Below are 12886 nucleotides of genomic sequence, written 5' to 3'. Positions count from 1 at the left end.
GTATTTAGATTGGTTCACTGTTATGTGTTAAGAATCCAAACAAAGAGGCAGAAGGGGTCCTAAGAACCTGGATTCATTTTCATTTCTCCAAGGCCCCTCCTCCTGGCTATAGATGAACCCTTTATGTCCTCACAGGTTCTGGTTTACCAGTGTGGATCTTCAGAGGCTTTTCAGATGGATATAACACTTGATCTAGGGAACCTGGAAATGGCTTTAATTGTGTTTAATTCACACCACTATCCACAGGTGAATTTTTAATTGTATAGACTGTATTTCACTTGTGATCAGTGAAATGGATGATGAATGTTGGAATTCTTAGCCTTTAAAATATTTGGATATAAGCAGCTGTGGTAACTGAACACCGCGCCCCCCCCTCCGCAACCTCCAAATGAATGGTCATATCAGTCACTGATGTGATCATTTGTAATTCGAAGTTCACAGTGACAGAAAAATTGTATATCAGTGATATAAATTTAGAAAGAAACTTAGCTTGAGTTATTTATTCCAAGTTTAAGTTTATATTTTTAAAAGTATAGAGTAAAAACTACTCATTTTTTAGTTTCTATAGATAACTATTAGAACTTTCTAGAGTTTATAAAATGCTTTCATGTACTTCATCTCAATTAATCCTTTGAAGTACTGACACAGGTATTCTCCTTGTTCTTATTTGGAAGAAGGAAATTAAGTGACAGAGAAATGAGTGACACACATGCAGGTCACACATCCAGTGATAAAATAAGGCTTCAAGGAGGAGTAGCAGTTTAATTGAGAGCTTCAAAAAACTAGAAAGACACCTTTTCGTCCTAAAAGTAGAAACAGGGCAGTGACAAGAGTCAGGGAGGGAAAAGGGTTGAAGTTGATAGGAAATGAGGACTTCCATTGGACAGGAGTTTTGATAACCTAGCAACTGGAGATAAAGGCATCTCTTGAAAATGAAAGGCTTTGAGCTCAGCTTAGGTAGGAGGTAAAAATTTATGGATATAACAACAACAAAACAAGTTTACACAACTTGGTTCCACATCTTGGCTCTGAGATGTGCCAGGCCTTAGACTATACCAATGGATTCAAAGATGACCAATATATGATTCATCCCAAGGAGTTTATAGAGGTGGCAGAGAGATCAGGTGAAGGTTACATTCACTCTCTAAACTTGATGACTTAGTTGTTATTCTTTAGTAAACGAGAATTAAGATTTCAGAGATTATGAAAAATCAATGATCAGATAAGTTCCACTCAACCCTCTAGTACCCATTCCTTCAGCCAACAAATATTTATTGAGCACTGATTCTGTGGCAGACTTGGGTACACAAGCTAAATATCTTATCAGCAGATTGGTAATATCAATAAACTCCATTGTTTGCTCTTCTTATCAAAGATCAGCTTATGGGCAATTGGTAAACTCTTTTTATTACTAGTTCTGGTACATCCTGCAGCTGCTCTTTCCCAGCAGATTCATACTGTATTTTTGTGTGTTTGCTTTGGCATACATTTTAAATCTATGTATGCATGTATTAGGAGGTTACTCACTATATTTTATTAACTTTAACGTATTACTATAATGTCTAATTTAAGCTATAAATTCTCTGAGCATGCTTTATTACCTGCCAGACCTAATTTTTCTTCACTAGTGTACTAGTAATTTTCATGAATATGGACTCTTTACACAAGTGATGGGTAGTGTTGATTCCTATTTTACTCATATAGTCACCATATACATTATGTCACCATAGTGTCTAAAACATGGTTTCTAATGTTTTTCACTGCTGATATTTTGAGCAGATGAAGGGGCTGTTCACTACTTTGCAGTGTCTCTGGCTTCTACCTATTGAAGTCCAAGTTCTGACCACTAGACACTGTCACCTGCCCCCAGACAGAGAGTCACTCTTGGTTCAGAATGACTACCTCAAGTTACACCTCACAGTCCCCACAAAGTCCTAAATGGAGATTTGTTTCATGAATACATTTCATGAGGAATTTAAGATTCTATATCCAAAAAATGCTCCAAAAGTATATATTTTTTATTTTTCTGCACTCTTAATCACTTTATGACCCCTTGCATTGAGTCATTCAGGACATCAGTATACTGTCACTTGAAATAAAAGCAAGGATTTAATTTTACCTAGACTTAACTTGTTTATTGTTGAATAAGAAATGAAAGAAAATAAATCCCAGCTTTCCTTGTGCCTGGGAGGATACAGACACTTTCAAGAAAGAAACATAGGTAACATGATAACTAGTCATTGTTAATATTTCTATTATTTTTACTGAAAGCAATTAGCATCTCCCAACCAAAAAATTTTGGTGTGTTTATGTAATATTCATAATGTTCATCTCCCAACCAAAATATTTTGGTGTGTTTATGTAATATCATAATGTTCATCTGGATAATATTTATCTTTCTGAAATTTTAATTTTTAAGGATTTGTTTGTTTATGCATTGAAGAACTGGGGTGTAGGCCAGAGGTGCAGGGAGGGTGAGAGGATTCGCCGGAGACAGAATGGAGAACAACACAGAAAGATCTACTGAAATATTTTGCTGAGGTGGGCAGCAGGTGAGACAGGAGAGGTCTGCTGTGCCGTATGTAGTTATGCTGTCTGGTGGGGAATCAAACTCAGGCCCTCATAGTGATAGTGCTGAGACTTAGCTCCTACAGCACCGGAGAGGCCCCTGAAACTTTAATTTTTTTAAAAAAGATTGATTTATTTATGAATGCGGAACCAGGGTACAGGCCAGAGGTGCAGGGGTGGTGAGAGGATTCACCAGAGACAGAGTGGGGAGCAGAGCAGGCTGACTGACAAAGTTCATTGTTGAGGGGAGCAGTGGGCAGGTCAGAAGTCTGCCGTGCCATGTGGATCACCTCTGGGATGAGGATCAAACTCATGCTAAAGTGGCTTTAGCTTCTTGGTGCTGTGCTTTAACTCACTGTGCCACCAGAGAGGGCCTGAAACTTTAATTTTTTAAAGATTGGAAGAGGAAAGGAAAATTTGTATAAAATGATTTTGGAATAGGAGACACACAGCTTAAATGTGTCAGGTCTTGCTGCTTCCTTGCTATGTCTTTCCATGTTTTGAGCATCCATAAATAACTTTAGGAAGCAGGATTGCAGAAATACTCGGAGAACAAACAGGAAAAGAAATCTTTTACAAAAATTTAAAAAAAAAATGTGTTCTTAAAAAAAGTCAAGAGCAAGCAAGAGGCATTTAGGAGTGGTCTCTGAAGAGCTGTTTGTGGTACCTTTCAATCCATAATCGGTTTAAGATCAGATCAGCTGTTGAATTTGATTTCTCTTGGAATGCCCAATAGGATTTTCTGGCGTCGGCAGGTTCATGTACCAGCAGGTATCCGGCCCAGCACCATCACCAGCTCCTTCCCCCAGCTTATGTCCAACGTGGATGCAGCTTATGAAGTGGCTGAGCGGGGCACTGCTTACTTCTTCAAAGGTACCCTAAGATCCTTCAAAGGCAAAACAGCAGGTTCAGTACCCAAATAATAGGAACATCCAGCTCATCAGCATTTCTTTTGTGATCAGGGAGTGTGTTTCTGTCACTACTCAGATTGGGTAGGAAATGTTATTCACCATCCTCAGGTTGGATAGGAAATGTTATTCCTGTGAGAAGCAGGAATGACAATGACTTTTATTCTATACTCTGAGCAAGTCTTTATTTAGCATAATGAGTCACCATGCTATGTGACAGAAACAGGAATAGGAAGTGTTGGCCCCTACTCTAGGACTCAAGGCCCTATGGCATTTCTACTGATATAGAAATCTACTGTCAATTTCTAATACACAAAGCCAATGTTAAACCCAGTGTGTGAGAGCAGTATCATTGCTCAGTATATTTGCAAAATAATCATAGTACTATCATCCTTGAAAATGTGACAGTGGTGAGCCAAATAAGCATCACAGTGTTTTCATGTCATTTGTTCTTCTCCCATATAGATATGAAACTTAAATGAGATTGTAAATGAGAGGTATCTTGAAAAAAAAATAAAAAGTATGTTAAATTTAAAACACATTTGTATCAATATTATTTCTTTTTTAATACTTCGTTACATACATTTGGCCCTAGGGCAAGTTTTTTTTTTTTTTTTTAAACTTTTTTTTTAAGATTTAGTTATTTGTACATACAGAACTGGGGTACAGGCCAGAGGCTCAGGGGCGGTGAGAAGCTTCACCAGAGACAGAGTGGGGAGCAGAACAGGCAGATCTACGAAGTACACTGCTGAGGGGAGCAGCGGGTGGGTCAGGAGAGGTCTGCCACACCATGTGGTCACCTCCGGGGCAGGCGGGAATTGAACTCATGCGGAAGTGGCTTTAGCTTCTCAGTGCTGTGCTTTAACCCTCTGCGCCACCAGGGAGGGCCCCCTAGGGCAAGTTTTAAGTCTTCTACTGATTTGAATATCTCCTGTTGGCTTATCACCATGACAAACATCTCATAAACTAGGCCCATTTGTGATCCTCATGAGTAACATGCATACCTACAAGTTTTTGTGAACTTTGATTTCTGTTTTCAGGCCCCCACTACTGGACAACAAGAGGATTCCAAATGCAAGGCCCTCCCCGGACTATTTATGACTTCGGTTTCCCCAGATATGTGCAGCGAATAGATGCTGCCGTTTATCTCAAGGATGCAGAGAAGACTCTTTTCTTTGTGGGAGATGAATACTACAGGTAAGGCTTTTCTCCTTTTGATTGTCCAGATACATTCAGTGGGAAGGAAAAAACTTCTGACAGGAAAGAACATAAAAGTTTACAGTAGGTAGACTTGGGCATTCTTGGCCCCTAGAGTGTCAGTCACTGATGGCTAATTCTGTCTTCAAGATACAGAACCTTGCAAAAGAAAAGCAGCACATCAGTACAAGAAATCCATTGTTTAGTCTCTAGGACACTGACCACCCCCATCTTTTAGTGCATTCATGCACAGACCCCAAGTGGCCTAAAAGAGCAGATGGAGCCTCACCGAGTGCAGAGCGACCCACTGGGAATGTCTAAGGGAAGTCTGACCTTGTGTTCTGTGAGTAAAAGTGTTCCAGAATACTCCATGTTTTTTGTGCAAAATAAGTGCAAGGTTCTTTGAAGGGCAGTGCTGCTGAAAGATAAAGTCCTTATAGCTAAGCCCGTTTATCCAGCCTAGAATCTAAAGATTCTTCCTACCTAGTAAGTTCATTACAGAATTTCATGCATCTCTTGTTTATTATTATCATAAGTATATCTGAATAAAGGGTCATATCTCATCCCACCTACTGGGTTTCTATCTTTAAATGATTCTTGTTGAAAGTAGGTGCAGCTCTTTCCCAAGTTCTGCCTCTGAACTTAGTCCCTAGCACCATGGCCTTCCAAAGAGAAGCAAAAGCAAATTCTAAGCTAGTGATGGTAGAAGCAGTAGAGCACACAACTTTGGTGTCCAAAGGTTTTCATTTTAACTTATTTTAACTTATTTTAACTTATTTTATAGCCAACTCTGTGGCATAAAAGAAAACTATAAATAAATATTTGTCATCTTCTTCCACCTGACTGATAACAGCTTCCCCAGTTTGATGCTAACAAAATAATACAATTGGAGCATAGATATATTGCATGAAAAGGAAAATGTGTGCTATAAAAAGGAATGCAAACAAATGTAGCTGCACTCTCTCTTCTGGGCTGCCATAAAGAGCATTATTTAGTGTCACTTTCAGGCGTTACATGTCCAGTGTACCATTTAAACCATGAAGTTGGTCATTTTTCTTTTAAATGCTTTCTCAACTAGTAATTTTTGCAATTCATTTTTTAAACCCTTGATATTTCCTGGGCAGATTCTCCAAAGTCTATCTTTAAGATAAGGTAGCAGTAATCAATGTCTGACTTCTGGAAGATAGACCTTGAGAAATCATTTCTCTTTCCCATTGTGCACTTTCAAAGAGTGAGATAGAGAGATGCATGTATGGTGTGGTAACATAGGCTACATTTGTGTCATGATTATCCAGTTAATTGTCAAAGGGTGTTTAAAGTCTCATCTTCATTGGGAGACTATACACCTTCCAATTATGTCTCTTCTCCATTTCTCTAGTATTTAAGTTAATCTATCACTCACCTACACCCACGGTAAAACATACACCTCCATTCAGGTAGGACTGAGACTTAACAGCTAACACAGGAATGTCAATGAAGGTTTAAAATTCTCTGTAAATGTAAGGTTGGAGAAAGAGGGCCTCTGATTTTAATGATACCTGTTGCCCCCTAAGAAAATAAGCTTTCTAATTTTGTCTATTACAAAAAAAAAAAAAGTAATCTATATAAAGCAGATTCCTTAAAAAGTTGGTCTAGGGCATTATCTCAAATATTAAAAAGTTTATTTTGCTGGTGTAGGTGGAAAACCATGGTAGGTAGGCATTTTAACATGAACCTTCCAGATAACTGACAGTATTAAGTGGTATAATGCATATCCACCCTTAGCACAGTGACACAGAGTATGTGTTCTAAAAGGGTAACTGTTTTATAATAGCAGGGACTACCTAGTAATGGGAAAGCAGTTTTATTTAAAAGTGGTAATAATTGACACATTGATTGCCTGGAACTCAAAATCTCTCTGAGCTCAAGCCAAAAAGCTGATCAAAGGGGATTTCATTCTAAGTACTTAAGAATTCTAACATTGAACTGAATTTTTTTTTCTACTTTATTATTAAAAATTTTTTTTTACCTTGTTGTTCATATCTTTACAGTATTTGATTCTCCCCTCAGGTGTAGACCCATAAATATCCCACCACTACATGACCTATAAACCATCATCATGGTCCTTTGTGTTCAGCCCACCCCTGTTTTGATGGCTTTTCCTCCCCCTCCCCTGCTTTAAGTCTTACATTTGTAGTTGACTACAATTTTGTCTTTTTTTTTTTTCCTGTTAAACTGAAATTATTGTCATTAGCAAAGAAGAGACAATCCTTTCAGCAAGGGGAATTTTTCACTTTGCGCACTCCAACAAAACCAGAGGTTTGTGCATTAAGGAATCAGACAAACTACACTGACCTCAAAAGTTCAGAAAAAGCTGCTGTATCAACTCCTCTAAGAACTTTCCCCAATTCCACACACTATATTCAGCAGAACCTCTATGACATCTTATGGTCAGATGAAGACCCCTATCAGTTAGAAATTGTACCCATCTGCTAGTAATAGAGACCCAACAATAATTCTGACTTAAACACATAAGGTTAGTTTTTCTCATATATGTGAAATGTCTGAAGTTTAACAGATTTAGGGCTGGTATAGTGGTCTGTGCTCTTTCTAATATTTGGCTTTCTAATATCCAAGTTCCTTCTAATATTTAACTTAACTGTTCGCTTTTGTGGCTTTCGCTTTTGTGGCTTTCACTTTTGTGGTTGCCACTAGAGTCAAGGTGGGCAATGGGGCTTTAGTAATTACATCCATATTCTAAACAGGAAGAAGGAGGAAGCTGGGAGGAAAGGGCAAAATCGACTGTTGATGTTCCATAGGTAAAGCACATGACCAGACTCAGATATACTGGAGGCCACAGCCAGAGGCTATGGCCCTAAAAGTATACTCCATTGCCAACCATTGCCACTTGTTAGCACTTACATCTTTAGTCATTGCTTGAGTTATCCTTGAACTCTTGGGACCAGTTTTAGTGAGTAGAGTACCATACAAGGCTACTGAATTTCTTTCACTGAGGACTGAGGGTGGTTTAGAACCCACATGTCAGTGTAGTAGTAGCATAGAGGGGAGCAGACTACAGAACCACAAAGTGTCAACAGAGGGGCTGAATCATGATGCTACCATTGCATGCTACAACACCAAATAGCATACTGGTGACATATTCCATAGGGCCATTCCCCACATAAGCACTTACATTATGCATTCCCTTCTTTTTAGAAAACCTAGTGAGCCAGTCAGTTTTCTTTCATTGTATTACTTTCACTACCTGTAACCATCTTGTCCCTTATAGGTGCTTTTTCACCTACCAGTAGCAGAGCAAAGGCCACACCAAGGAGTTTCTGAGGATTAGAGGAGTGCCATTAGCTAACATTCTTTGAGATAGTTGAGGTTTTCAGAATTTTATATAAAGTGACTTGAATTTACAGTTCCAGTTCTCTCTAGGCAGATAAAAGACTTGATGCAAAGTAGGACACAATCTTCCTTCCTAAATGCCCCTGAAATGCTGGAAGTGGATCTGTTTAAATTTATGATTTATAGTAAGTCACCACAGAAAAATAAATGATAAAAATAAGAAAGATGGTAGAGCTTAAAATCTTGTTTTTTAATTTTAAATTAAAAAAAATCACTGAACTATCAGTGATACATATACATATATATATAATATATATATATATATATATATATATGTTGCACATAATTAGACAGTTAGGATCTTGTAGGACCTTGACACTAAAGACATAGCACTTGCTGTTTAGGAGTATGGGAAGAAGCAAGAGTGTTAGTCTCACCTCTAGCAGAAATCATCTGACAACCTGAATCATCTGGTTTAGTTTCCTTATCTTCAAAATGGAGGCAGAAATGGTATCTACACCATCGAGTTGTGGGAAGGAAGTAGAAAAATGTGATGTGCCTGTAATACTAAGTATTCAGGGTATGTTGTGTGATATTAATGTCCTTTACAAATCTAACCGTTGAAAGCAAATGCACAGATAAATAATTAAGAGCAATCTAACTGTGCCACAAGTGCCCTACTAGAAGATTTGGGGGCAAAACAAAGAGGAAGTGGCCAACTCTAACAAGGTTATCAGGAAAGAATTCTAGAGGAAGCAATGACTGAATTTCATCATGAGAATTGAGTAGGAGTTTCCCAGTCAGGAGGTGGGAGAACAGGGGGGACTTCCAGGCAGAGAGCACTTAAAGAAAAGGCACTGATGTGTGAAGTAGATGTATGGGAAAAGCCTCCAGCAGTACAGTGTGACTAGAAAAGGGGTTAGAATGGCAGCCCAAGGATAAACTGAGTATAGATGGTGGACAGCCTAAGCCTTTCTGGGGAGAGGAGTATTATTAAAAAGATGGGTAACTTGAAAAGTCTTAAGTAAAGAAATAAGCCCAAAGATTTGCATTATAAAACTATCATTCTGGCAACAGTATGACTGAACTCCAAGGGGACAGACAGGGAAGTCAGCTGAACCAGTTAGGCCTGAAGGTTTTGGGAAACTATCAGACTGCCAAAGCGGGGGAAGGAGAATGTTTTTCAAAAATGAAGGCCAAAAAATGTATGCCAAGGTAAACAAAAACAGAGTATTCATTGTTAACATACCCCTCTTACCAGATATACTGAAGGAAGTTCTTTGGTTTAAAGCAATTCACCTGGGATTCTCTCCAGAATAGGTATCTTAGGTCATAACACAAGTCTCAATAAGTGTAAAACAATGGAAATTACAGGAAGTAACATTTCTGAACACAGTGGCATAAAGCTAGAAATCAATATCAAAGGAAAACTGCAGAGTTTACAAATAAGTGGAAATTAAGCAATACATTCTTAGCTAATAAGTCAAGAGGCAATCACAAAGAAAATTGGAGAGTACTTAGAGATGAATGAAAATGAAAGCAAATTTATAATACTCACCAATCCCATGAAGACTGTGCTCAAAGGGAAATTTACAGATGTAAAAACACCTCTATTTTTTAAAAAGAAAGATCGCAAATAAGTAACATGTTTGCCAGACACAAATTAATATAAAGCAAGCAGAAGAAACTAATAATAAAGATTACAATGAAAATAAATGAAGAATGAAATGAAATAATGAATAAGCAATTTGAGAAAATCAACAAAACAAAAAAGTTGACAAAGTAATTGGACCAAACCATATGGAAAAAGAAAATAATCAAATTACGAAATTCAGAAATGAAAGAGAGGGCATTACAACCAATCTAACAGAAAGAAAATGCATAAGAAAGGAACAACTGGATATCAATAAAATAACATAGATGAAAACTGACAAATTCAAAGAAAAATACAAACTGCTAAAACTGAGTAAAAAAGAAATGGAGGAGGTTGAATTCATAATCAAAACACTCCACAAAGAAAAGTTCAGGTGGAGATGGCCAGTGAATTCTACCAAAACATTGAAAGGAAAATTAGTATCAATTTTTTAAAACTCAAAAAAAATAGAAAAGGAAGGGACACTTTCCAGCTCTTTATGTGAGGCCAGCATTACCATGATCTAAAAACTAGACAAAAAGACCACAAGAAAATAAAACTTCAGCCCAATATATATTATTATGACTGCAAAAACCCTCCAAAAAGACTAACTTAAATATATTATTATATATCATGACCAAGTGTAATATATCATATCAATGGAATAAAGAAGCAAAAACCATGTGATCATCTCAGTAGTTACAGAAAAAAACATTTAACAAAATCCAACTCTGTTACATTATAAAAACACTCAGAAAAGTAAGAATAGAAGGAATCTTCCTCCACCTGTTTGAAGACACCTATGAAAAATCCATAGCTAATATTGTACTCAATGATGAAATGGTTGGTTTCCCCCTAAAATCAGGAACAATATAAAAGTTTCCAACTTTCATCACTTCTATTTAAAATTATTCTGAAGGTTTTAGTAAGGACAAGGAAGCAAGAATGAATTAAATAAAAGGCATCCCAATTGGAAAGGAAGTAAAACTATCTTTATTTGCATGTCAAATAGTTTTTATATTAAAAAAAGCCTAAGGAAATTTCTACTAAGACTACTTGAACTAATGCATGAATTCAGCAAGTTTGCAGAGCATGAATTTGATACACAAAAATCAATTACATTTCGTACACATCACTGAGCAATATAAAAAGGATATTAAAAAATAATTTCACTTATAATAGCATCAAAAAGAAAAAAATTAGAAATGCAGTGGAAAACTTGTAGCCTAAACACTATAAAACATTGTTGAAAGCAATTTAATATTTAAATGGAAAGGTACATCATTTTCATGAATTGGAAGCCTTAATATTTTTAAAATGCCAATAATTTCCACCAAATTCATCTACATACTCAACACAATACCTACCAGAATACCACTGGATTCTTTGTAAAAATTTATAAGCTGCTGTTAAAATTCATCTGGAAACTGATATGACTCACAATAGTCAAAGTATCTGAAAAAAGAAGAATGCAGTTGAGGAACTCAGATTTACTGATTTCAAAACTAATCGCAAAACAATAATTAAGACAATGTAATTTTAATACAAGGATAGACATATAGTTAGATGAAATAAAATTATCAGTCCAGAAATAAGCCCATATATCTATGGTCTTTTGAATTGTGGAGAGGTGAAACTGGGAAATAATAACTAAAAAGCATATTGTTTCTGTTTTGGAGTGATAGCAACTGTGCTAATGGTAGTATGATTTTGTAAAATTAGTAAAAATTATCAAATTATTAAATAAAAGTGAATATTATACTGATCCTGCAAGAAATGACAAGTTTCATGGGTATCAGGTAGATTTGATAACATTCAAGCTGTAAAAAAAAAACTATTTCTTGGTGACTGAGTATAGTGGTCATTTCCTTGGTACCTAGGAAATGATTTTGGACTTGCCACTTCATTAAATGGTAAAATTAAGAAGTAAAACAGAAATCAAGAAATAAACAGGAATTCCATTTTGTACAAGTGGAGGTTGAAGTGTTGGTGAGACCCAAGAAAAATATCCAAAAGAGATTTGGAAACACAGCTCTTGTACTAACAGAACTCAACCTGCAGAGAGAAACTTGGAATTTATCATGTAATCCAGTGGTGATTGAGGCGCTGTGGGAGCATGAGGCTACCCAGGAAAAGAGATCCAAGAACAGCATATGATGCTCATTATAGAAGACATGGAAATTATGAAGGGAATGAATTCTTCTGGTGGCAACAATTTTTGATACCCAATTTTTCCTTCTGTTTGTCTCTAGGTTCTTTTCTCCATTTTTAATTAAATAGGCAATTTTATATGGTGAGATGTTCCCACTTAATATTATAGCATAGATTTTTTTTTCCATGTTACAAATTCTTTGTTTCAGAATCTTCTCACTACCTCCAGAGCCCCACCCAGTTCCTGACTCATGTCTCAGTTAGTACATGGAAGATTCTTGCTCTTCGCTCTTCTCTTAATTCCCTTTGACTCTCTCCCTTGCTCTTCTCTAGTATACTTCACAAAAGGCCATTTCCCCCATCAAATCCACATGGTTCCTCACTAGAAGTTGATAATTAGCTTAAAGAGGATTCCAGATTTCTATCTCACTTGTAGGACTCCTTAAAGAAAATTCCTAGATTCATTATACTTCTATATCTTAAATACCTTATTAAAAGGTTCCCTTTTGCCATCTTTCCTCACATTCTGTTTAAGCATCCATTAGCACACTCAGCACCTGATTCAGTTTTTCATATGGTGTGGAATGGAGTCAGTTTTGCCATTGACATGTGATAGAAGTCATCACCCAGAAATTATCAGAGATTACTACTAAATTTAAATTCTAAGTATAAAATTTAAAGAAGTGTTCAAATCCTTAAATTACAAAGGTGAAAAATAAAATAATGTATTATTATTTTACCCAGCTCAAAGTATCATTGTGGGTTTTCTGTGATACCACAAGTGAAATTTCACTGTCAGCATCAATCTATTTGCTATTTATAAACATTAATCAATGTTAGTAACGAAGCAGTTGGAACTCAGGAAATAAACATAGTTATAAGGCAAACATTTTTATAGGGTATTTAGGTTTCACAAACAAGACCTTGGTGATGAGAAAATAAATGCAGTGATTTTAGCACGTACATAGTATATAGTAGATTCACAATAAAAATTTCTTTCCTTGATATTCAATTTCTGTTAATATTTATTGATGGCTTGTTGTGTGTCAGGAATCATGACAGGTATTTCTCATATTTCTCCTCTGGAGAGGTAGGCACT

At 36.5% G+C, this 12886-nt stretch overlaps 1 protein-coding gene across 1 annotated transcript in view; it reads left to right on the top strand.

Moving 5' to 3' along the window:
- MMP20 (matrix metallopeptidase 20) overlaps positions 1–12886 on the top strand; it is a 41505-nt gene that overhangs the window by 23352 nt on the left and 5267 nt on the right. The window contains exons 7-8 of the mRNA XM_004689048.1: positions 3305–3441; positions 4517–4673. Of these exons, the coding sequence (XP_004689105.1) occupies positions 3305–3441; positions 4517–4673 (294 nt within the window). The remainder of the gene's footprint in view (positions 1–3304; positions 3442–4516; positions 4674–12886) is intronic.

The sequence above is a fragment of the Condylura cristata genome, unplaced genomic scaffold, assembly GCF_000260355.1.
Source record: "Condylura cristata isolate star-nosed mole 26May11 unplaced genomic scaffold, ConCri1.0 scaffold00025, whole genome shotgun sequence".
NCBI classification, from domain to species: Eukaryota; Metazoa; Chordata; class Mammalia; order Eulipotyphla; family Talpidae; genus Condylura; species Condylura cristata.
This window is presented reverse-complemented; position numbering and strand designations above follow the sequence as displayed.